At 38.7% G+C, this 26,423-nt stretch overlaps 1 protein-coding gene across 1 annotated transcript in view; it reads left to right on the forward strand.

Moving 5' to 3' along the window:
• Positions 1–1,523: 1,523 nt before the first annotated feature.
• Positions 1,524–26,423, forward strand: part of cttnbp2nlb (CTTNBP2 N-terminal like b) — a 44,710-nt gene continuing 19,810 nt past the window's right edge. The window contains exons 1-2 of the mRNA XM_037535695.1: positions 1,524–1,634; positions 15,393–15,500. Coding sequence (XP_037391592.1) covers positions 1,629–1,634; positions 15,393–15,500 — 114 coding nt within the window. The 5' untranslated portion in view covers positions 1,524–1,628. The remainder of the gene's footprint in view (positions 1,635–15,392; positions 15,501–26,423) is intronic.

A 26,423-nucleotide genomic window follows, 5' to 3' on the forward strand; every position in this document is an offset into this window, starting at 1 on the left:
ATGACATCTAACATAAAAATCCAATACCATAGACACATTAATACATTAAAAAAGTAGAATTATTAATAAAAAAACATCAAATTAATACATATTAACTTTGAAGGTTGTAGTAGGTACCTAGGGGTATGGCTGACTTAGAGGTGTCAAATCCAGGTCCAGAAAGTAAAAGTCCTTCCCAGGATTTTGTTCCAACAGGCTGGCTTCTCTGGTTAGATCACACCACCAGCAGAGCTGTCCAGCCTGTTGGAACAAAATCCTGGGAAGGATTTTTACTTTCTGAACCTATTCTTCAGTAAAGAAAATGGTTCTCTATAGATTCTCTAGATTCTCTTCTATAGTTTCTCTCTTGTTCTATTCTTTCTATTCTATTGTGACAAGTCTGACATCATAATAATAGAAGAACCCTATTTGGTGCTATATAGAGCCCTTTTCAAAACGGTTCTACACAGATCCATCTACAGCATATTGTACATCCATCTTAAGAACACTTTCACTGTGCAAAAACTCTTCAATTAAGGAAATGGTTCTTGATATATTAATGATTTTATATAGAATCATTTTCTTTATTAAAGAATCACTGAAGAATCGTCATTTTAAGTGTGTACTACAGATGAAATATTATACGTTATTTAGCATGGATAAAGTACGTAAAGTATTATTAAAAAACCTTTTTCAATATTACATTGTTAATTTTAGTTATACTACTACTACTACTACTAATAATAATAATAATAATAATAATAATAATAATAATAATACCAATACACGTTAACTGCTTGATCTTTATTTAAATTAATTCAGTTTCTTCCTGTTAACCGACTCTGAGGAATAACATATTCGCTAATTAGCCTACGTAAAAGTCGAACACTTGTAGAGTGTGATTACGTCACAGCATCCAGTAAAACGTTCCAGTTCTATTTTATTCCGCACGGTGGCGCCAAAATGGAGTGTAAAACACATTACGGCAGCCAAGGCCGGTGCAAACAGTTTCTCATGTGCTTTCTTCATTCTTCAGTTCGCTACACGATTATTAATTCACTTGGGATAAAGCGAGAACAATGCCTTGCACGTGCTTGTTCGTTTATTTATAGCAGCCTATACTTCTTTTTTCAGGAGAAAACACGTGCTGTTTGTGGGCTGTTCTGCAGTCTGTCTGGGCTGTTCTGCATGGTGTTGTCAATATCAAAGTGCTGACTGTATCAAAGCGCATTGTTCCTCTGATGAATAAGCTAAGTGCATGTCAAATGTGACGGGATTTGCTCCCGTATTTAGAAAAATAAATGCAGAGAGGAAATGTTGGAAATCTAGCGATAAACAGTAAATTACGCTTCGACGGAGGATAAAAATGCTTTAACATTGGTTGGAAATCACTTTATCAATCAGAATGGCAGTGAGACGTCGCAGACAAAGAGATCTACCAGTCAGACCTTTAGCCCCGCCCTCGACCGCTCAAAGGCGATGGTGATTGGATAATGCCGGTTAATGCCCTCCCGTCTATTGGCGGACTAGTTTGTCAGCGACTGAAGTCCGTCTTTCCAGGGGGAACGCTGTACGTACAGTTCATAATTGGACAGCAGCACATTAAAAGTGAATGTACTGTGGGGATTAATGAGAAAACATCGGAACGTATGAAGGTGAGTAAAGTGATTTCTGCCCACCGTTAGAAGTGTATGTTCGCTGCTGGGACACGAGAGGAAAGCAGAGAGAAGAGAGTGAAGAGGGAACGTGGTGCTGCGTCCTGTAGATCATTTCTGGGAATAGATAATCATGATATTGTGCTGCCTACAACTTTTCACTAATGTCTAACCGATTCCTCAGTGTTACAGCATAAACCGTATGTGGTGTTTATCTTGTACGTCCATGCATTATGGGACCGTATCTTTACCTACGTGTGACAGGCTCAGATAAGTACATGGGCACTAATGACAGAGGCTTGTAAAGTTGTTACCAGTAATTGCTTATCATTAGCATTCAGCACTAAATCTGAAGCACTTGATGGCCTGTGTATCTTGTAGTGCAGTTTGTAGCTACCCATGGGGCTTATCAGTAGACCAGAGGGCTGGACCATCACCCTGAGCACAGATTTGATGTGAAATGTGTCCCTAAGGAGGTTAAACACATATGTAGTCAACTGATAAACTCTGACTATGTATTAGTGTGATTTAACCAGCTGTTTGTATACCCAGTAAGATATTTCCTTTCTTACGTCTTCTGTTGTTCTTACTTTTGCACAGGTCATGAGCAGGGCATCATATATAATCACATATAAGGCATATATAAGGTGGTGTATGAAGTAGTGCGTACACATTGATGGACAATTTTTTAACTTCACCTCTAGATATTAAAAAGTTGACAGATTAGGACACGTGAAATTAAAGCTTTGTGATTTTTCCTTTATTTTTACTGTCCTAAATAATTTGTTTTTCATCTGTTTTGATTTGATGTGCTGATAACATTTGGCCTGTGGTGTTGTGTGAAGTTCAAGAATGCAGCCAGGGCTGTAAGGGCACTTTCAGACTGCAGGGACTCGGTGTGAAGGCCGTGTCAGAATCACTCAGAGAGAAGAGCAGCCTGCGCCGCTGCTGCAGGACAACCTCATCATCTTTTTTAAGTGACACGCAATTTCTGACCCTCTTTGCTTCATGCACTGAAGAGATGCAATGAATTTATATGATCAATACAAATCATTCGGAACATTTGGGAGGAATTGTGTTGATGTAACATGTTTTATTCAGTCAATTAAATTCACTTTCTTTAGTGTGGATTGAGGTTGAGTATCCATAGAGGTGGTATATATGGCTAAAATAGAATACTTCAATACTTCAAGACATTTTCAAGACACACGTCACAATATTTTTTTAAACATCTGATCAGTTGGAAAAGGGAAAAGTCAGTATTTGGCGTGCTACATTGCACTAAATCTGGTTAAACTGGACTAATTTTGCTCTCTTTATGATGAACCATGCAGTTGGTCAGTGTTCCACAAGTACCGATGATATCACAGTATGTTTTGTGACATAATTTACCAGAGTAACGACAGATATCCCACAACATTGCCCATTCCTATTTATATGACCGCTTCCCCTGGATTTATGTGCATGTGATGGGAGGCTAAAAGGTCAGGACTGGGCATTTAGGGGTTTGTCTAACAGCAATTAGACAGCTCTTTGTGCTCACAGGGAAGCAGCTGTCATATTAAAACTTCTTTCCTGGGTTTTTATTTTTGTTCAACCTTTTAAAATGGTCAGCTGCTCTTACGTTATATAAACATTTCATGATGAATGGGCCAGCTAAAATTGATTGCCATAAACATCTTGTTATATTAAGGGATCTGAATATGCTGATTTTAGTCGTTATTGTGATAAATTACATCACATTATGTCACAGTTTGCTTTTCTGAGCAAAATCTAGATATCATTAATACTAAAATAACAGCAACCCTCCTGAATGTTTTATTACAAAAGAGAACATGAATATAGGTCTACTATTATATCTAATATCTAATTTTTATGTATCGGCAGATGCGTACAAGAAAAATATCGGCTATTAGCATCGGCCCACAGTTCCAATATCGGTTCATTCTTAGTCTTATATATTCTATTTTTGCCCTATTGTGCATCCTTATGTTATATTAACATACAGTTAAGAACCGTTTTAACCCGTTCTACGTTTTGTTACAAGATTATATGAATTATGTAACTGTCATGTATAATGGACTGTTGGGTAGCTGTTCTGAGACCACTGCATATGTGTTTTAAATAAACAGTTCCAGGTTGTGGAGGTTAGTGAGCTGAGGAAAAGTCAGTGGTCAATTGCAGGCCGCTTCCTAGGCTGTATGTTAGAGTGTAGAGAGATTTTGTTAATATTTGATGTGAGTGGTGGGGTGTGAATTCCTGAGATTCCTGTAAGTATCTGTAACCCATATACTGTTGCTCTCTCACTCTCACCCCCCACCCTTCATGCTGGGTCCCATTGTCTTGTCTCTGTATGGTAATCTTTCATATGTGACATAGAAGCATGTTCAGCATCTCCTCCATAAAATGGTTCATGTTCACCTTTGCTTTACAGGAAGTGCTCATTGGATTAGGCAGTGAAATGAAAGCTGTGCTTTGTGGTTGTGACTTGGCACTATTTGGCGAGCACTCCAGATAGGGAGGTTTATGGTGTTTTTGTTTTGCCGATAATTTTTTCCCGTGATGTTTAAATTTGATTAGAATTTCAAAGCGAAACTTAATGATGTATTCATCATACTTTAGAAAGCGGAATATATACACAGTTCTGTATCAGTATTGATATTTGCAGATATGCGCATAATAAATAAACTTAAACACAAAAATACTGGATATTGGCTCCCAATTTCCTATATTTGTGCATTCCCGGTTCAAGCATAAAATAAAGAGCAAAGAATAAAGAGAATTCAGGTTCAGCTGAACAATGAGAACTGGTAGAATATAAGCTAATTCAGCCAGTTCCTCAGTCTTGCATGACCCAACATAGGCAGGAACAGCAAAATCCCTGTGAGTTTCTGGCACAATCTTGGTTCATTAATTAATAATTACATTCTGCAGCGGGTGTCTCAGTCTGGCTACCAGACTACATGGAGTGTAGAGTGTAATTAGCCTCAACTGCCCTGCCATTGTATCGCTTTGATTCACAGCATCACTAAACAAGCTTAAGCCCTGCCTATTGGGAGAGGTGAGCAATTTCAATTTCAAATATTGGATCATGCAACACAGGCGTGACCAAAAGCAGACAGTTGGACATTTGGGCTTTGTCTGATGTGTGGGTGTGTGTGCATGAGTGTACAGCCATAATTATTACATAATCAGCATTAGTATCTACGTATCATATGTTTACACTACAAACAGAATGCATACTGGGTGCATTTTTATGTAAATAAAATAAATTGGAAAATGCATTTATTTAAGAGACCTGGGTCTAGAGATGAATATTAAATTGTGATTTTTGTCTGACTAATATTGATAAGTGATACTATTATTTTGAAGAAATGAAGGTCCAGGCCTGTTTTTTGTGAGTGTAGTGTGCCGGACTGCCAGTAAGTTATAGTTGTGATGTCATAATGCATGGAGCTTTGGGTGGATCTGATTGGTCTAATCTATTCACAAACTGCCTGTGTTATTAGGTTAAATATTCTTAAAACTTCAGGCAGACTTTTCAATAATGTAGCTCATAATTTACATAAAATTGCAGCTTTTGAACGAGAAATTTGAACCCTCTGAAATTGAAACTGCAATTTTAGTATAAAAAACATTCATCTTTCAGCCCTGCGTGGGTCTTAGGAAAACAGCAACAGTTCTAACTTCTGACTTGTGGTGTAGCACATTTAGAGGGATGTGAGTAGTGTTTGTTCTTTGGAGCTCTAGCCCTGTCCATTGTAATTTGAGAGTTACTAAGTGTCGACATATCAGCCCATTTGGCCATTTTAGGCATGTGCATTAATATGATGACCAAAAAAGACAAACTGTTAATTGCAGTAACTTCAGTTATCAGCCAGCTAAAATTTCATGGTCATAACCTGCCTGAGTTACACTGCTGATCACCATTGGGCTACAGGAGTACATGAAGAAATGCTGGTGTTGTTACACAGTTTAGGCCTTCTGATAATAGGGCTGGGTACTGGCAGCAACGTCAAAATATGTTTCATATCACAATAGTAGTGTCACAAGACAGTAGGTTAAGCAAGCATGATGACTGTAGGCAGATGATTGTAAGGATGCACAGATATGGAAAACATGGAAAAATGCCAATATACAATACTTTTCAGATACATATCTGCCTAGTGGTGTAGGTTTCATTGGGGGATGCACTTCTCATACCACCTGACTCAGCATATAATACGTGTTTGATACTTATTAAAAGCATTAAGAATATGTTACATTAGGATTATGCATTAAAGGTTTTTTCAACATGCAAAACATTCTTACCTTGAATGATTCAAACTACTATAATTATGTTTAGGCAGACATGCTGATCTATCAGTTGCTCAGTCACCAGAACTATCCCTAATTATGCTACAGCATTTTATCAGTGTTGTAGCTGGCTTCTTCATTGACTTCATTAACATTAATTTTTATGTAATACTGTACAATCAGTGATATGTAAGTAGAAACTTGGATCAGAGAGAAGCACAGTGACAAGGCTAGAACGGCATCTTACCTACTTCAACAACACAACATTTTAATGTCTTATTAGCATTACCGACTAGGCGCTGGACAACAGAGCTGAAAACAGAACTCTCCAGTCCAAAACTGGACACCCGGCAACCCTTGTTAACATACATAGGTGTCACATAGACACAGCAGTATGAATTTAGATGTAGATGTTTTTTTGTAGGATAAATGAAATAAATAAATCTGCTAGACATTTTAAACTAGTTAGCTAAATGGCACTAACAAAATAAGCCATATAATGAGTCTTATTAATCCAGGGAAGAGCTACAGCCTGTGGCAGTCTCACATTATTACAGTTTACTTTACATTTAAACATCCTTGACAATCATAAAGTACAGTAAAGGAACAAAAAATATACTGAATGTAAACAGACTTCATTTCCCATGAGTCTGTGTATGTAAAAGAGATGTAAAAATGTGGTGGAAAATATGGACTTAAACTCTGCTACAGTTTTTTAAAAATGATATACATTTTTAAATCAAATTTAACTATTAACAACAATCACAACACATTGTCTAAAAGTCCAGATGTGTTAAGACCAAATAATGAAATCCCTGCTGTCCCCATAAATCTACAGCTGTGTATCTTACAATGCTGATACATAAACATTTATAAAATGTAGAATCTTAGCTGATGTCGGCCCAATAATGATACCTTATATTGGATCAGTGCCGTATCTGTTGTTTTACATATTTCGAAGTCTAAATAAAGGCGATTCTAATATGTCCTAACAGGTCAGCACACACCTTCTACGAAGTCCAGACCATGCAGCATTTTCCAGAGCCTCAACGGTTCTGCCCTCGGGGAAGAACTGCTAGTTTTTCTAGTATGTGTTTTTGTGAACTTTCTTTGGCGTGCCATGATTTATTTCTCAGAGCAGTTTCTAACTTACATTCAGCATCTGAAAATGTGAATCACAAAATGTAAATCACAGGATCGGTTGCCACAGACATTGTTAAAATGTAGCTGTATTTTACTCTCTCTTTCTCTCTCTCTCTCTTTCTCTTTCTCCCTCTCTTTTTCTCTCTCTCTCTCTCTCTCTCTCTCTGTGCATGTGTATGTGTGTGACAGTAGTGGTATGTTAATAATGATCTTCTGTGGTTAGTGGTTTAATCAAGAAATGCAAAGCTGTTTTTAGGCAGTTTCACTGGGCTTCCTGAGCAACATTTGAAGATATACAAACTGCCTACAGAACTGAGATTTTCAAAGGATGCATGTCTGTGTCTGTGTGTGTGTGTGTGTGTGTGTGTGTGTGTGTGTGTGTGTGTGTGTGTGTGTGTGTGTGTGTGTGTGATATTTCGTACCTGTGGTGGCACCACAAATTACAGCAAATATGCTGTCTAATATATTGAGCTATGATGTTATAAAATAAACATACTATTCAAAAGTAAGAGAGAGAGAGAGAGAGAGAGAGAGAGAGAGAGGTGAATGCATTGAGAGACATGTAGAGAAAGAGAAAGATACACAGAGAAAAGGAGACACAGACTTATATCTGCAGAGAGATGTAGGGAGAGAGCGACAGAGAGAGAGAGAGAGAGAGAGAGAGAGAGAGAGAGAGAGAGAGAGAGAGAGAGAGAGAGACGAAACAAAATAATTTTTTAAAAATCTGCAAAATAATTGAGAGAGAGGAAGACCTAGCAATGTAGAGATGTAGAGAGAGGAAGAAAGAGAAAGAAAGAGGGCCACAGAGAGAGGCAGATGGAGAGAGAGAGAGGCATTATTAGTCTGTGTAACTATGGTCTTATAGTAAATAGGTACTGCATTGTCATAGCAGCATGTGTTTGAGTAGCGATCCTTTCTGCTCGCTGTGTTTGCACTTAGATATGAGCAGGGCTGTCTCACACACATGCACACAGACACATGCACACACTCACACACACATGCAGTTACTGTGAGCACGTGGTCTGTAACACTGAAACCCACGGATTCACTGAGCCAGATTCCAAAGGAAATGCTTATATAAGTGGCTATGAAATTGTCTAAGAAAACATCATCAGAGTTTTAATGAGTCAAGTTTTTAGAGGACAGTCTGGTCAGGAATGATTGTGGTAGAACATGAGAAATATTTGGCAACTTGTGTCTGTAGGAAGCCAAAATTATTCCATACCCTGAGTGATTTATTGAAACATTTTCTTTTTCTTTCTGTTCACTCAACAACACTCCCTCTTTGACTGTAGTAACTCAGAACAACAAACTAAAGGTCTTCAGGAAGAACGTCCCATTCCGGTTTTAGAAAAAAAAAATGCTGGCAAGAGTTGTCGGTAGGATCTGGATGATGACATCATGGTGCTGTGGAAAGTCTGGACACTCCTGCACCGTCTCTCCTTCATGCAGACACTTCTGAGTCAACATGGCACTCTAGATGATGAGAAAAACCACGAGAAAAGAATCCGGTTGTGTCATTATCGCATGTAGTCTATATTTAGTCTGAGTGGTGTCACTGTGATGATGCACGGCAGAGTCAGACTTATAACAGCTGAGAGACAGAGAACATCTAAACATTCTCAGGAAAGCGTATGAGTGCTACAGAGTCTTCTAGCTTTACCTATGCCGGAGTCAGGCCTGTAGAGTTTAGAATAACGTGCAGTAAGGGCTGGGAATATGGCTGAAAATATCACAAGACTTCGATAATTTGACATGATTTTTTTTTCTAAGATTTGCAAACTATGTGAACAATGATTTAACCCTTGGGTGGTGTTGGGGTCTGAGGGATCCATTTTTAATGCGTAACAAAAGAAAAAAATTACGTTATTTATTATTATTTTAACCACCTTGAGCTCATTTTCTGTGAAGAGCATATGAAATAACACATTTTCAATGACTTCACACTGTACACCCTCTTGACGTGGTGTTTGGTGAGCCCATGGGGAATAAAAGTGTGGAGGTGCTGTGTCCCTTCACTCTGTTCTCTTTCTACATGGCCTGCTGTTATTGTGGGTGTGTCTGTGTATGTGTTTGTATATGTGTGTGTGTGTGTGTGTGTGTGTGTGTGTGTGTGTGTGTGTGTGTGTGTTTGTGTGTGTGAGGATGGAAAACATAGACAGGCTGCTGTCTACAGCTGCTAAAGGAGAACCCTACACCGGCCACTTGATGTTTTTGTACATCTGGTGTTTTACATGAATTGTTATGGCTGTATTGATGTAAAAAAAAAAGAATAACGTGGTGGGTCCACCAGACCACTAAGTAACAAAAATGTCAAAACCACACAAGGGTTACAAAAAATGAACAGGGGGTGGGAATTACTGCAGGTCAATTCAGTATTATCACAGTACTTGATATTTTGTTGCACCCTGTAAAGATTTGTGAGATATATTACACTTGATTACTTGTCACTGCAAATTATTCCTTCAAAAAAAAACTTTCTGTTTTATCAACCAAAGTTTGCAGTTTGCTTACTTCAGTCTTTATTAATATCTGAAGTAAACAAATATCATTTAAAACAGAATTTACAGAATGTTTATATGCAGAGCAATTCACAAATGGCACATCAAAGTAGCAGTAAGAGCATTTCCCATAGACTCTTATCAGTGTATCAATGTGATGTTTCTAAATTCTGCCCAAACAAGGGGATTGAACCACATTCTCCCATGAGTGGGACAAGCACTCTTCACTATCAGATTGTTTACAACATTAGCACCGCCAACAGCGTACTTGGTTTAACCTTGTAAAATCACAGGGCTTATTTCTCAGTAGCTACAGGGACAGCAAACTGGCTGAGTTATTGTTAGGTTATAGAAGTAATAAAACTTTGGGCCTGCTGGTGGGCCCTGGCCATTTAAGGGGTTAACCAGAAAGAAACAGAGCAATGCATTTTGGTAATCTATTAGCCTAACACTAATAAATAAGATAACCAAGTGATGGGTTGACATCAGGGCAGCTGTGAGTACTTCTCTGAGCACTCAGCTAACTGTTTGAAGTAACAGTAATGAAATAGTGAAATCACTATTTGGGTTCTGTCTTATACTACAAAACACAGGTGCCTTAAAATGAGCATGTTCCCAAAAATATAAATATGGTTGATGGTTGTGATTGAGAAACTGATAGCGTGAGTTTTGGCACTAAATAGCCTAAGCTGATGTTAGGCCCAGAAACAGTTTAAATATACCTCTCTGACAAACTAACATGTTGGCACATTACTGAAGATAGAAAAACTGCTATAGAATATGATGAGTCTCCATCAAAATCCAGAGTCAGAGGAGTGGTTAGCTGTAGTTTTAGCTCATTATCTAATCTGAGACTGGCTTTGTTTACACAGCAGGTAAAAGTGGCTCAAATCCGATCTTTTTCTTCATATGTGACACAGATGTGTCATCTGTGTGGCAGTGCAAACAGCAAAAAACACATTGAATCTGACATTTTCAGTTTGTATTTGAGACACTTCCATATGTGGTACTGAAATATGATCCGTATCCGATAAGTGGCGATGCCACTCTGAACAGCCAAATTGGAATTCTTTTGACTTTTATGCCAATCCAACTCTAAATTTGTCCTAATTTTCCGCTGCTGAGACCTCATAAACATTGGCTGATGTTTCTGTACTAAAAAATTAGAAGGCACTTATCAGAACCACTCCATATTTGAAGAGATTTTGAACAAAGCAGCTGAACACAGCTGTAGTTGTGCGGGGCTGCAGCGTAAAAAAGTTTTAAAAAAATAAAAGCATAAAAAAAGAAGAATCCAAGGACACAAACCAAAGAAGTGACCGTGGCTGAATAACATACCCTTTTTTTGGTAAACCCAAACACGTTCTGGGTGAAGAGCCAGGCTGTCAACCATTGGAACATGACTGCTAATGTGATGCTGGCAAAGATGAAACTGGAAACTCTGGGAGTGGACCTGCATTCGTTGGCAGTCATGATTGTTTATCTCTGGATGAGAACCAATGTTGTTTTGCGCATGTGGGTCAGTTTTGGAGTGTGATCTGTTCAGACTGATGTCACATATAGGTCATATTTAAAAGATATTGCCAAACAAAAAATTGGATTTGGTGAGAAAAGCAGATTTGGATCACTTTTACCTGCTGCGTAAACATAGCCTATGCGCCGAATCCAACACAAAAACCTACCATCTGCTGTTTTTCATAAAGCATGTGATGAAATATACTCCTCTGCATGATACAAAATTTTTGTGCAACACCAGTATTTTCACCAGAAAGGTATGAGCTATATATCAGTTTAATAGTCATTGCATAACTCAAAAGGATACCCATAAGAGTCCTTAAAATACCCATGATGTGCTCAGAAGAGCTTATTAGACCATAATTCTAGCTTACTTGTGCACTTGAACCAGGCCTGTAGAATCTAGAGTCATTTGGAGTTCTAGCAAGTACTTGGAAGTTTGTAGGTTATAAAAATGAAGAACTGTAGGTTTCAGATTGCAGTTCTACTGCTGCCCTCCATGTTGACGATCACACGTGGACCATGTGTGTAAAATTAGAGTGTACCTTTCAGGCTCTGGCTTTGGGCTGACTGAGGCAATTGCTGGTTATTTCAGTCCTCCGTATTCTCAGAAGCCTCAATATGGTCATTTTGCAGCCATTACAAACACAACTGTAGCAGTGTAGAAAGGTCCCTTTTGGAGTGAATGAATGTGAGATGACAAAATCTCAGAACAAATAAGCAGAGATATTTGATGAAGCAGGTACTGCCTTGTAAGAGGTGAGTAAACAGAGTGAGTTGCCAGTTTACGATGTAGTTGCACTCTCTGTACAGCATTTTAACAGATACATTTATTTACTGTAGGTACAGTTTGGAGTCATACAATATGCACAGTTTATCAGTCATACTGTATCATATCCATCAATAGGACCCCCACTAACAATCATTTGGGTAGTGGTCTCTTTCCATTGATGGATAGGGTAGAGAATATGCATCAATGGAAAGAGACCACCATAGGACCTTCACTAACACAATATTATTTGGGTGGTGGGCCAGTCTTAGGACAGTAATGATAACAAGGTAGTTAGTGTGTGTTGTGCGGATATGAGTGTATCAGGCACAAGCAGCATTGCCAGGGTTTTTACACACTGTGCCCACTTACTGTCTACTTTAATAGACACACCAACAGAACTGTGCAAAAATCAGAGACCACCTTCATTTACATACTGTCCAGTCAACCCAACCAAGGTATTCATTTATCAGAAAAAAAGCAGACAACCAGAAAACAAAAAGCTATATCTTCATTTTATTGATTTTTATGATTTTTATTTTTCTGTGTCATTTGTACATGGCAGCTGCTCTTTATGTTGTATGAAAATTTCATGAAGAATGCACCAAAATTTCTTGGAATAAAATCTGATTTTTGCCTTTGTTTTGTAAAGTTATTATATTAGAGATATAATATATATATATATATATATATATATATATATATATATATATATATATATATATTTCTTTGGACAGCAATGATATATTTAACAGAAAATTACTGCACTGATATTATTTCACACACCATACATTCAGTGATGTTTGTTAAATCAGTGAAGCCCATTGTTATTCATATATACAGATTCTTTCTTTGATTTGCAAATGTTCCTCCTTTTTTGTCATGTTTTGTTTTTAAAAAAAAATATTTATTTTTAAAAACAAATATTTATTGAATGAATACTTGTACATATTGGCCATTTAGACTGGAAATTAAATAAATGAAAGGTGGTCTCTGACTTTTGCACTGTACTGTACCTGTTGGCAAATGCTGTTGTTGTACAGCTAAAGCCTCAGACAGCTCATGGTGTCCTTGCAGAATTTGTCTTAATCATCCTCTAGTCATTCATCAGTGGTCTGTTTCTGACCACTGAACCACTGTTGGCTGGATATTTTTAGGTGGCGGTCTAGCAGTGGTGACATTGAGGTGTTTAAAGTTTGTGGCATTGTTGCTGAAGTTGATGCACTCATACAGCATGACGCCAGCTAACACGTTGGTGTCACTGCAGTGTTGACAATGCTCTACCACCCAAACAATATCTGCTGAGTGTGGTCCTATAAGGTAGGTGTATCTGATAAAATGGCCAATGAGTGTAGATACATGTAGGCACCTGGCAACTTAATATGTAGGCAGTATGATGTGTTGAGCCAAGGCACCTGTAAGCTGCCCTCTGCTGTAACAGCTAAAGCTGTTCTTTCCTCTACAGTTGTGTGCTCCACTCCATAAGACAAACAAACAAACAAAAACTAGCTAAACCATCAGGCTCAGCATGAAGCTGGACACCACAGAACATTGAGTCCAGCACTTCCCCTCTGCTGGATGGAGGATGGTTGTGGTCGCTGGATTCTCACCACAACACGTCCTGTCAGCGGCAAACAAAAAGGTGTTTATTAGCAGTGCCAGTACACTCTGTGTACATGTACTGTTGGATGCATACAGTCCGTTACATTACAACACAGCAGTTGATTACTGTGGGTATTCGTGTGGCTAGGTGGGAGTAGACTCCCACCATTTTGATATGCTAATCGCTTCCTGTAGTTCTGCGGTTTGAAAACTAGCCAAGCCACAGAGCAAAAACAGTGAATACCACTCTGTGTGAGTGTGTGTCTGTGTTCCTGCATATGCGTATAGTGCTGTAATCGTGTACCTCTGAGTGTTCATTCATCCATGCTTAACGTTTGACATGGAAACGTCAGCCCTCATTGAGAGTCAGAGGTAACTCATGGCCAGCAATGCTGAAGCTGAATGAGGTCACATTATGAGCCACGGGTATGTTCCAATAATGTCACAGTTTGTGAGGCCAGAGGAATTGATCTGTTTGTGTAAGTATGTGTGCAGGGCTAACTACTCCATAACCCTGAAGCAATATGATACTATAATAGGTTATGTTACACCAACATTATTGTGGCGGTCAGGATGCTTTTAGAGGCTAGGCTTTATGTGATTAGACTGATGTCAAAACACTCAGTATACCATTGGCCACTGTGTCTTTGGCCTTGGGTTTTAGCCATACGTGTCAAAACATGGTCAAAAAAGGGAAAAAAAGGGAAAAACACCTCTGTGGTAATCCTGATTTCTGCTAGTGTCCCTATGTATTCTAACAGTGTGTTAGTGCTAAGCTAACACAGGTTCACATGCACATTTTTTGCTGTTAGAATTTGTGGAAGACATCTCATGTTTTCTTTGGCGCTTGTAACAGACATCAATGTATATTTTCCCTTATATGTTGCAGTTTACCAGTGTCCCTCAGTAAAGAGCCCTGACATGGAGCTGCCACCACTGTTTTCCATTCCTAACAACTAACTGGAACCTGGACAGGTTACCACTGATACTCACAGTCGGTGGTGTGCCTAGGACTTCCAGAAGGCCTAAAATCATAATGTTCTATTATATTCTATTTCTATTAAGATGTTAACTGTTTCCAACAAACATAAACTAAAATAAAAGGATTAATATAATTCATATGATGATGATTCAATTAAATAAAAATTGACTGTGTCTGAATGAATTAGGGTTGTGTTTTTTGTTAGACAGAAATCATTCTACTTCCTCTTATAAGAAGAGGATACAGTGTTTACATACTCTTATATAATGTTTACATACTCTAAACAAGACAACAGAGGGTACGCTAAGCTGTTGTATTTAAGTACTTTGGCAACAGCAAAAAGGTTATTTAAGGATGAAGACTATAGTGTAATCATCTACTTATCTGCCTTGAAATGGAATTGTCACTTTTTAAATACAAGACATTGTGAATACTGATAGTATTGTAACATCATGCAGTTATTTTAGAATTGCAGTAAATGTAATTTTTGCAGCTCTGTTCATCAGTCTGGATGAAAAATGCCCTTACCTGTAATTACCTTTGGACGTTGCACAGTATTAGTGTGTTAGAGTTATTTTAAACTGGTTTTATATCATTGAAAACATTTTTGAACTGCAGTGTTGTATTATATACACCTATATACACCTAAATCACAGCTAAAGGCATCACAGCAGTGCAGTGTGTAAAAGAGAATTGCAGATATTCTGATGTTCTAGTGCACCGTTTGTTGAATCCAAACTGGGTGTTGTTTGTCTGTTGTTTTGAGGAATTTTAAGTTATTTGTCTGTTTATTGTTATAGAGGATTTTTATGTTTATTTTTTTTATTTAGACGATTTCTGTACATTTTAAGGTGATGTATGAGGAACATGAATGAGCTAACTCGTGGAGACTCAATCAGGAGACTCAGCATTAATCATTTGGTGTGTGTGTATGTCTGTGTGTGTTTTAGGCAGGCAGGATGAATGTGGAGACTCTGAGTAAGGCGGAGCTGCTGATGCTGCTCAGCATCCTGGAGGGAGAGTTGGAGGCTCAGGACCTCGTCATACACACACTCAGGGTAAGAACCACACACATGCATGCAGACTTACACATTGGAGAGGTCAGTGTCTGAAATTTTCACCCAAACCTAAAAATAGTCCCAAACATTTCCCACCCTAGTCCAACCTGATCTTACGCACTGCAAAGCAAGCTGTCAATGTGAACTGGACTGTTGGTAGAGTCCGGTACAGTCCAGACCTACTCCAAATTTGGAGACTAAACACAAATTCTATATCCCTAAAGATAACACCTGTATGGTTAGCTAATCTCAGTTATCATATGAATGAAGATGAAGATAACGTAACCAAGCACTGACACAACCAGTAAATGCACCAGAATGTAAAGAATGCAGCTAGAATGGCATGTTGATATGTACGTTGCAACATTTGAAATACCTTACATTTTCCAAACGTCATTGGTTTTTGTTATCGTGAGCATGGGTACCTGAATTTAGTTTAAGAAAATAAAGCCAGTGATCAAGCGTCCAGGAATGTTAGAGGGTTGAGGTGGCAGGCCTAGTGTGCGCATATGTGACTCAGGAAATCAGCAGAGTGGAGAACAATGCTCTGCTAATAGCGTTATTCCTGTAAAACGCTCACTTACTCGACATAGCAAAACAGCTTCAACTTTGTTCCATCATCAGGCTGTTCTAACAGTGCAGAGGCAGGAAGCTGCTGTAAGCAGATCAGAGAAAGCCGAGGAGCTCTGGCAGGACAGCCAGACCTTTACAGCCATGACTGCATTAGCGCTTGGCTCTCATTACTGTAGAGACACGTGCTAAAACCCCAGAGCCTGATTTACACAAACAAACACATACTTACACTGACTTACACTCACAAGCAAAACACAGAGCCTGGTTTATTAAACCTAGAGCCTTTATCATGTTTTACATCAGAATTGCATCAAATATTTTCATCAAAAAACCCAAATCTTTATATTTTCGTAAATAATTGTAAAAGTGGTCAAAATGTTTATTCTTACTGCATTAAAACATTTTGCATGGGAATAATGTCACTTTTCATTGCCATCACAACTCAGTTTTTCAGGTTTTTTTTAACACCCTTTGAAAGCATGTGAGTTCCATGATAAAACATACAATAGAAATGGTCCAAAATTACATCTAAAAATCTCTCTTTACATCAATATAGAATGTTTCCTACATTTTTCTATCATGTCATTTTTTCTTTGTGGTTCACTTCTCATGGATTCATAAATAAAAAAGCAGTCATTCATTATTCATTTTTACATATGCATTTCCCTCACTTTATCACTTAAACAGGCATATATATGTCACAGAAAACAAGGAACATTCTGTTTTTTTTTCATTATATAGGCCCTTTAAAAACGTTAAGCACATGTTTTTGCTTCCTCTGTAAAGTTACTAGCTTGGAGATTATTACGCTTTTGTTACAACAGCAACTGAATGAGTTATCTCACCTCAGGGTTTTTTTGCATTTGAGTAATTCTTGTTGTTTCCACTTCATTTGATGCTTTATCATATACACAAATGAAATCACTGCTGCTTAAATGGCTGTATACACTGTAGAACTCAGTGTTATGGTGCACATTCACACAGATTAAGCCCCCTAGGGACTGCTGCTCACCGTTGGGATGTGTGTGTGTGTGTGTGTGTGTGTGTGTGTGTGTGTGTGTGTGTGTGTGTGTGAGTGTAAGATTACTGGTAAGTGATGCAGAGGGAGGGTTAAGGCAGTGATAATGACAGGGCAGGAGACTCGGAGATCAGAGCAGAGTTCATTAGGGTTTTAACCTCACTCTGAGAAACAGCCCATCCCACAGACACCCTGGCCCCACCCCCTCTTATCACAGCATAGGGCATGCTGGGATTGTGGCTTTGCATGCTCTGCAAAAAAGACTCCAGTCGTGTAGCTCTAAACAGCTGTAGATTGGTCTAAACTATGGCTACAGAGTATGTTAATGTTGATTATTCATTGACAGTGTTAAAATTATGGTCACAATATTTAACTTTTACAGTACTAATACTTTGGGATTCAAACTTGCAGTCCCCCAGTGATAAGGCTAAACATGGACTGTTTGTGCTTCTGGGGAACAAAATGTGAGTCACCACTTTTGTATTGATATCACAGCAATACAAGCTGAAGTGGTGAATTTGAACACAAAACACAAATATGGACTACAAAAACAAAAACAAAAAAACAAGACGAATAGGAAGAAATCAAAACTTTTAACAATTCAGCTTGGCTCTGCTTATATTACTAAAGACTGAATTTCTGCTGTTTGTTTGAGTTTAAGAAATGTTATAATTGAGAAAGCACTGTTTAACTCAAACAATTAGAGTTGAAAATTAAAATGTAAATAATATATTGTATGCAAATAAATATGTTGTATGCAAATATTCAAACACCCCTGGTCATATTTTATGTAATGTTGTTTGAAAAGTTAATTCATCCTCTACAGGGAACAAACTTAAATATAAATATAAAAAAAATATATAATAATTATAATTAGCACCTTAATGAATCAGCATAATGATGAGGATATATGCATATTTTAAATTCTGCTACAGTGAGAATCCTGATGGAAACACTCATTTATGTGTGCGATTTTGCCATTTGTGTAATGAAGTCTTTTTGAAAAGCTTCCCAGTTTATTTTGTGTAATTTTAGAATCTTGGTAGGGCTATGCATAACCTTTTATTGTTCAGATTTGTCCCCTTTTAATGTTTGTGCTCAAAGTCTCTTTTAGCTGATCGCTAATAGTGGTTTATGTGTTATGTCTTTCTAATTTGTTAAACTCAATAAATAAATAGAAACTGTGCACTAAAATATGCAGAAAAATACCACATTTAATTGTATTCCTTGTAGAAGATGTGTTAACTTATTTTCAACAAACCACATAAACTGACCAGGGGCATCGAAACGTGTATCTATATATTGCTCAGTTCTGTTTTTACTATCATAATCATCGGTATCATCATCTGCTTATCCTGCTCGATCCGGCTAGAAGAGCTTCTACGGAGAAGCCCAGACAACCCTATCCTTCACAGCATCTTCCAGCTCATTCTGTGGGATCCCAAGCCGCATTCAGGCCATCTTGGGGATATAATCCCTCCAGCGGGTCCTTGGACAACCTTAGGATCTTGACCCAGCTGTGCCTGGTAAACCTCCAACAGGAGCCGGCCAGGGGTCATCCTAATCAGATGTCCGAACCACCTTAACTGACTCCTCTCAATTTAGATGAGTAGCAGCTCTACTTCGAGCTCCTCCTGGATGACCAACCTCCTTATCCTGTCAAGTAGGGTGTAGCCCACCACCCAGCAAAGAAAACTCGCTTCCAACACTTGTAACTCATTCTTTCGATCATTAGCCACGGCCATAGGTGAGGGTAGGCATGTAGACTGACCAATAAACAGACAGCTTTGCCTTATGGCTCAGCTCTTCACCACTATGACTGCATTACTGCTGCCGCCTCACATCACTCGAGAACAAGACCCCGACATACTTCAACTCCTTATTTTTCATTTAATTTAAAAAGGTGCATATAAATGCATTATGATGTGTTGTGTACTGAAACTGTCATGATTTTCTGTCATGCCATGATATACATTTCAGGCCATACCACCCACTTCTAGTGACAGCCTTACATATCAGTATAATAAGTGTCCAGATATTCAGGTTACATTTCTATGAAGAGAAACAGATATCTGAGGTGAGAGAGATGTGCGGTTGATTTGTGAAAGCCAACACGCAGGAAAAAGGTAATGTGAGTGTGTGTGATGGCTAGGGATGAGAAATTGATTTACTCGCCCACTCACGCACAGCTGACAGCTGAGTGAGGTCTGGCTATTGCAGTGGCACAGTTTCACTGGCTTTATGTGTGTGCTGATTGTCAATATGAATGGAGAGATTTGCCTTCAGGCCCCCAGTCACAATGTGCTGCTGCCATTCTGCTCTTTCTTTCACACATAATCACACATGGGCCTTTATTAGCACGGACTGGCAGTGCTAGCATGCTGCTCTGGGATTAGCGTTATTCACTGGGGATTTCTCACTCACACCAGAGGCCTTCGTAGCCCCTTTAAGCCCTACTTTTACCACCCTGCCCTGGAGAGAGAGAGAGAGAGAGAGAGAGAGAGAGAGATTACTGTTCTTTATTGTCTGACTCTGTGCTGGTGTAAAAGGCCATTTCTCACAGTAGAGACATTCAGAGGCCCTGGAGGCTCTTGGGACTTTTGGGCTCTAATGGAGCCATGAGTGTGTGAGTGTGTGTGCGTGCGTGCGTGCGTGCGTGCGTGTGTGTGTGTGTATGTCCGTTGGTCTCATGCTGACTCCATGCTCTCTTCTGTTTCCTGTTAGGCATGGTTTCCTCTCCTTTGCCTCCCTGTGTGGCATGCTGGGAATGTTTTTTTGTTTGCTTGAGGCAAGCGGAAGGAAATAGCATGTGTGACCTGACCTTAATGCCACAGTGTCTCCAACCAGTCCCCTCTCTCCATGACAAACACTCACAGGGGTGTATTAGGCTGGTCACTGTCATGAAAATTTAACTGATGAATTATCAGCATTTAAATAATTGTAATTTAATTGTATTTAATATTCATTTTATGCGGCTATGCAAGTACACCAAAATCACTAAATTGGCTGGTTAGCCGTCTTGATTCCTAGCTGTTGAAACTTAGTATCTCCCAACTGACAACAGAAATAGCTTGAGCTCAAATAAACAAACATTACTCACTGCTGCCCTCTAGAGGTGTTGTATCACCAGTGTCTTCATAAAACCCATGACTTGTCTAATCAGTGGTGAACCATGACTGTTAGTGCTCCAGTCCTGGCTCATTTAGACATCCATTGATTGTATGGATTCTATAAACTCTAACAGGCTACTTCTAACTGCAGATGTCATTATAGATTGGTCAAAGAATTAGAATAAGCAGGGTGGACACTGAAACGTGGTTTGATTTGTTGTCTGTGGTTATGATGTGCATTTTTCATCACTGTCATAAGCAAAAAACAAGAATAATAAAACGTTTACAATATTATTATTTATTTAATGCCGTGTGAAAACACTAGGAGCCTGATTTATAAGACAATCAGACACATGGGTTTGAGAACAAAAACTCATGTTTAAGTAATGATTTTCAGACAATGTAAACTACTAATAGGAATAGTCCAAATATTTACTTTAAAAAAAAATTCTAATTATTTATTTTTGAAACTACTGTAATGTAACACAGTTAAGAACATTATGAGTGCAGCACTTTGCTAGTGCTGTTGTTGAAAACCCTGTAATGACATAAATCATGTTAAAAAAAAAAGAGCTGTTTCAGCAGCATGACTCACTCTGTCTTTCTTTATTAAAGATCTGAAAGTCAGACCTGTTTTGGAGACTGTGATCCTTTTAGGCATGAGTTAATAGGACGATGCATACTGAAGACAGATTGCCTTAAAAGGCCAGCCAGTGTCCAGTGAAATAAAAATGTCCAGTGCTGGTTTGAGCTTTTAGAAAGCAGAGCTATTAAAGGCATCTAATCACCGCTGCACCTCTACCTGCTTTTGTGCCAGAAAAATGAACAGAGACAGCAAAAGAGAGCAGGAAAACAAGAGAAAGAGAGAAAGGAAGCAAGAAACAGAGACAGACAGTCAAGAGAGAGAGAAAAGGGGAAGCTGAGAGATGGAAAAAGAGAAAGAAAGCGAGAGAGTGAAAGAAAGAGAAAGAGAGATATTGTTGAAAGAACGGTAAGATGGGGAAGAGAAAAAGAAAGCAGGGGAGAGATAATTGAGATGAGAGAGAAAGACAGATTGATGAAAGAGGGAAGGAAAACATGACAGCAAGAGAGAGAGAAAGAGAGAGCAAGAACGAGAGAGGGGGAGACTGAGCACAAGAGAGAAAGCAAGAGAAAGATCGTTGAGAGAAAGAGAAAGCAGGAAAAGCAAGAGGAAAAGAAAGAAAGCAACAGAGATAGTAAAGAGAAGTTGAGAAAGAGCTAGTTAAGAGAAAGGGTTAGTTAAGAAAGAGAGAGAAAGAAAGCAGGATGGAGAAAGATGAGAGACAGAGAAAGGGAAAGAGAAAGAGAGTTGTAGAGTGAAAGTCAAAAGAGAAAGAGGGGAGTCAAAAAGAAAGCGAGAGAGAGAGAGATAGAGTAGTTGAGAGTGAGGGTGAGAGCGAGAGGGTGTGTTTCTGAGATAGAGAGAGACCCATGTTTGGTCATGGTGGCAGCGTATCTTTCTTTGCCTTTGGCATGGCATGCCCTGAGGGTGAAATCGAGTATTCCTCAACTCTGAAAGGCCTGGAATGTATTTGTGCATCTGTGTGTGAGTGTGTGAGCAGTGAGGTTCTCTCAGTGTTGACTTTCTTCCAGGAACACAGTGGAAGCCACTTCATCTCCTACGGCAACAGCACGCCCAGTTCTCCCACTAACTGCTCGGTCACCATGAAAAACATCTCCTGCCAAAAGAGCTCACATAACTTCTACCAGCTCTATAACTCTCATGCATATCACTTAAATATATGACTAACATAAAGGTCCGAATGGCATTCATATTATCGGAAACCTATCTAGTGTTGATCTGTGAGAACAGACAGTAGATAGTAGTGTTTGAATCAGTGCAGTCTACTCCCAGTAGAGGCATGTTATCTCTGGTGGTTTTTGTCTGCATCTGTGTCTGAGTTTTCGTTGTCTGTAGTGTTTTTATAAAGAGGCAATGTAACTGTTTAATCATTTAACACTTAGTTATTGCCAGTGGATTATATAGCTGAATATATGTTGAACTTGCAGATGGTAAACTTTGGATTGGTATCGTTTTGTTTGTAAGTAGAATAAAAATATGCTAGGATTTGTTTTTGATGAAAAAACATCTTTCATTCTTACATTTTTTGTCACTTCTAGATATTGAAATGAACTGTGCCGAATTAGAAAGAGGATGAATAAAGGAAAAGTGGTTTCTATACTGACTCATGCACATTGTCTCATCAGTGTGGTGAGGTGTGTGTTGTTGAATGTCATCAAGGTGGAGGTAGTGAGGACATAGTGAGTTTCCTGCCTCCACAACACAGAAAGATGCAGGGTTTCTTCAAGTAATCCAGTCAGGAAATTGTTTGATTAGGTTATGGTAATGGTGTACTGTGCATTAATGTTGGTTTTCTTTCACAGGAAAGTGTAGTTACTGTAAAAGTGTCAAACATACTTCCTGGTATAGAACAGTGTGCAAGAATTGCAAACATTTCTGGTTGCGAAGGAAGTATAAAAAAAAACGCAGGCATTTCTTGCTGTGAAAGCAACTCTAAATAGATCACTGGCATTTGTGGCTGCTAGATTTGCATAATTATTAGGCAGAGAAACTGGTGCTTTAATTTTTTCCCATAGTGTGAAAAGATAATAGGGTTGATGCACTCTCTCAGGATTCACAGATTTATACTGGATGGGTGTTTGTGTCACACTAAGTGTGATGGTGTTTATGGGGGGGCTCCTAACATCTTTATTGGAGTCCTTGTCTTGCTAGTTACGCAATTGTACACCTATGACTTATGGGTAGCTACTATAAGTGAATAATGTACTTAAGTGCCGTAGTGTCTGGGAGTGCAGGGTATATACTTTCATACGGGCTCATGTTTTGGGGGCCTCTGCTATTGTTACCAATGCATAATTTGCCAATGCCAAGACCCACACACTGGATGCAGTTGCAGACAGTACAAAGCACAGCTATTATACAGAAACGTCACAGAAAAGCGGCATTAAGTATTAAGCTCAAGCTCTTTTTACACTCTAATTGTATAAATGTAATTGTTTAGTGATCACTTTTCTCTGGGTTTTTCTGTGTTGTAAGGAGACCTCTGTTTGCTCCTTTCATTTGTAGCTTTAGTGAATTTCATGTTTTTTAATAAAGGTGATTTTCATATTGGGGGCCCATTCATTCCTTTTTGCACGGAAGCCCATAAGATCCTAGTTACACCACCGTTTCTGACTGTCTTTCACACATATACACATGCACAGGGGGCCAAAACTGAAAGAAAACTGAAAGAGCCCAAAGTGTCCCACAGGACGGGTAACTTTTCCTGCTTTGAGTGATAGTGAATAACTTAGCCTCTTCCTGCTCCTTCCTACAACCCCCAATAACTTCTTTCCGCTCTCTCTCTGACTTAAAGGATAAGGCACTACAAAAACAGTAAAACTGGGCCAGACAAAGAAAGAAAGAGACAGAATAGCTCTATCCCCCAGAGTAGCAGCTTTATAGTAATTTGCAGTAATGATGTGGAGTAATGCTTTACGCTCAGCTTAGGAAAATAAACAGCTGCCTCTTGGTGGTCTGAGATTGTAAGCCACCATCATCCAATCAGCGACACACCCAGTTCATTCACCCAGTACCAGCAGCCTCAGCCAACTGTATACTACTGTGTACTCTAATCTCATTTACCTATTCACGACACAGGCTCTAAAGCTCAAAATCACTGCTGCACAGCAGGAATCCATTTAGAACTATTCAGATATCTATGATACAGCAAACCAGTAGCAGATGTATGTCTTCTGTTAAATTAGATTGAGTTGGTTTATGAGCTTGTTTAAGGTACTGAGAGGCATGAGTATAAACTTCACAAAAAGAAGCTTTAATTGCTTATGTGAGCTGGCAAGTGAGTCAATGATGTGTGTGTGTGTGTGTGTGTGTGTGTGTGTGTGTGTGTGTGTGTGTGTGTGTGTGTGTGTGTGTAAAGGGTGTGGAGAGAAGGAGTAATTTGAGCTGCAGCATGAACAGTCTTTCTATATGTTAGGGACACACAATAGCAGAATCACATCAGTATCTGCAGATACTTAACAAAAAGAAAACATCAGCATTGGACAAATATGTAGATTTGATGAACCGATATTTTATGATGCATTAATTGCACTGTGGAAGAGTAGTATGTTTAGGTGATGCTTGGCTGCTGTGCTAAAATGTCTGCATTTTATTCATTTTGCTATTCGTCACCCTATAGAAGTAAATGTTAGAAATTGATATTTGTATGACAGCAACAATATGTAGTAGCTGTTTAACTGTTTAATAAGTAGTGATTTTATGTATGTCTTTGAGTTCATTGTGTTTTAAAACCTCTTCTTGTGGCAGCCCAGTATTATATATAGTTATCATCCAATAACCACCTTGGATAATCAGTACTTCATTAAATTAAGGTAATTTCAATTTAATTTAATTAATCAGGTGTGTTTGTGATGGAATTTAACACATCTATATGATGGCGAGGGGCATCCAGATCCAAACCTGCGATCTTCTAACTAGCTCACAACATATCAACTACTATTTGATAATAGATCAAATAAGAGATTCTTACTATTTTACTGTATTTACATTTAATTTATTCTATCATCATACTGTGATCTGCGATGGACTGGCGACCTGTCCAGGGTGTATCCTGCCTTTCGCCCGAAGACTGCTGGGATAGGCTCCAGCACCCCCCCGCGACCCTGACGGAGAAGCGGCTTAGAAAATGGATGGATGGATGGATCATACTGTGATTTTATGAGCAAAAGTGCACTTACTACCCAGATAAAAGTTACTATTTTGGCTTGGCTTTAGCACATCACTGTACAGTATGTGTAGCCATTTACATTCTGAGCATTTCAGGATAAAATCACCAATGGAAATGTTCTACAGTTACGTGGAGTAAAATTTTATTACATTAACATATATTAGAGTTAACTTTTACCAGCCTAAGAGCTAAACTACATGTCAGAATTACATTAGTGTTATCTGAACAATCATATCTACTGTTCATCTTTGAGAAAGTAGACAGTAGACAGTTGTGTTTGAATCAGTGCAATCTACTCCCAGGCGTGTTATCTCTGGTGGTTACTGTGTGACAGTGTATGTATATGTGGCTTTTTGAGGAATGATTTGAACCATAATGCTTAATAGTGTTTGCATTCTCTATACGTATAACTATACTATTCACATAGTCATTGTCATATGCAGCTTTTTCCAAAATGCCAACTGCCATTTACATTCTGTGAATGTTTCAAGATGAACAAATAGAAATTACTTGAAATAGAATTTCATTACATTAATGTATAATAAAGTAAAAAAAATGTTTGCTGGGAATATCCCATTCTACAAAATAAGACAGTCACAAAAACAATTACTGTGTAATATTAAAGTGCTCTCCATTATCCCCCCAGCCTTCCAGCTGTGGTCCACCAACTATATTGTTTAACCTGCATGGTTGCTTTTGTGTTCTGCCTCTTACATTATGAGCAGTTCTGAAGTCATTGTGATGCACGTTTGCTTGGACTGCATCCATGCATGATCATGGTTTAGCCTGGTATTTAATGCAGAAATGATTAGACTCGTGCAAGAGATGGCATTAATATGCCTTTATTTGATATCAAAACTTGGAGTGCTTGTTTTTGTCCACAGAAATCAAACTTATTGTGAATATGAACCAATGGCCCTTAAGGTGCAACTGAAGATGAACCAAAGATGTATCCTTGATGGTACCACCCCATGACAGCGTTTGTACCCTGAAAGTGACAGTGTTTGTACCCTGAGTGTATGAGCAGGTTAAAACTGTATATAAATCAAAGCTCCGGTGTTGTTTTGGATCAGGTTCCAGTTCTTGTTCCCACTGTTTTAAATGGAGTTGTGCAGGTGCACTTGTGTTTGTCTGAACCCTGGAACACAAAGCTCACCTGCACATCTCTTTTCTACAACATGTTCAGAAGTGCACAGAACAGCTACCTACGTAAAACAGTACGTAAGTAAAACTGCATAACTTCTTAGAGGCATGTGTGCCTTGTCACTGGCCTTTTCCCAACACTTCCCTGACATTAAAGTAAACATTGCTGATGTTCCCAAATCAGTCCTGCACACCTGCAGTCTCCATCTGGGCTGATATCACTAAAGGGAGGGAGGGGGAGAGAGAGAGAGAGAGAGAGAGAGAGAGAGAGAGAGAGAGAGAGAGAAAGAGAGAGAGAGAGAGAGAG

This window comes from Pygocentrus nattereri, chromosome 28 (genome assembly GCF_015220715.1).
Source record: "Pygocentrus nattereri isolate fPygNat1 chromosome 28, fPygNat1.pri, whole genome shotgun sequence".
In the NCBI taxonomy this organism is placed as follows: Eukaryota; Metazoa; Chordata; class Actinopteri; order Characiformes; family Serrasalmidae; genus Pygocentrus; species Pygocentrus nattereri.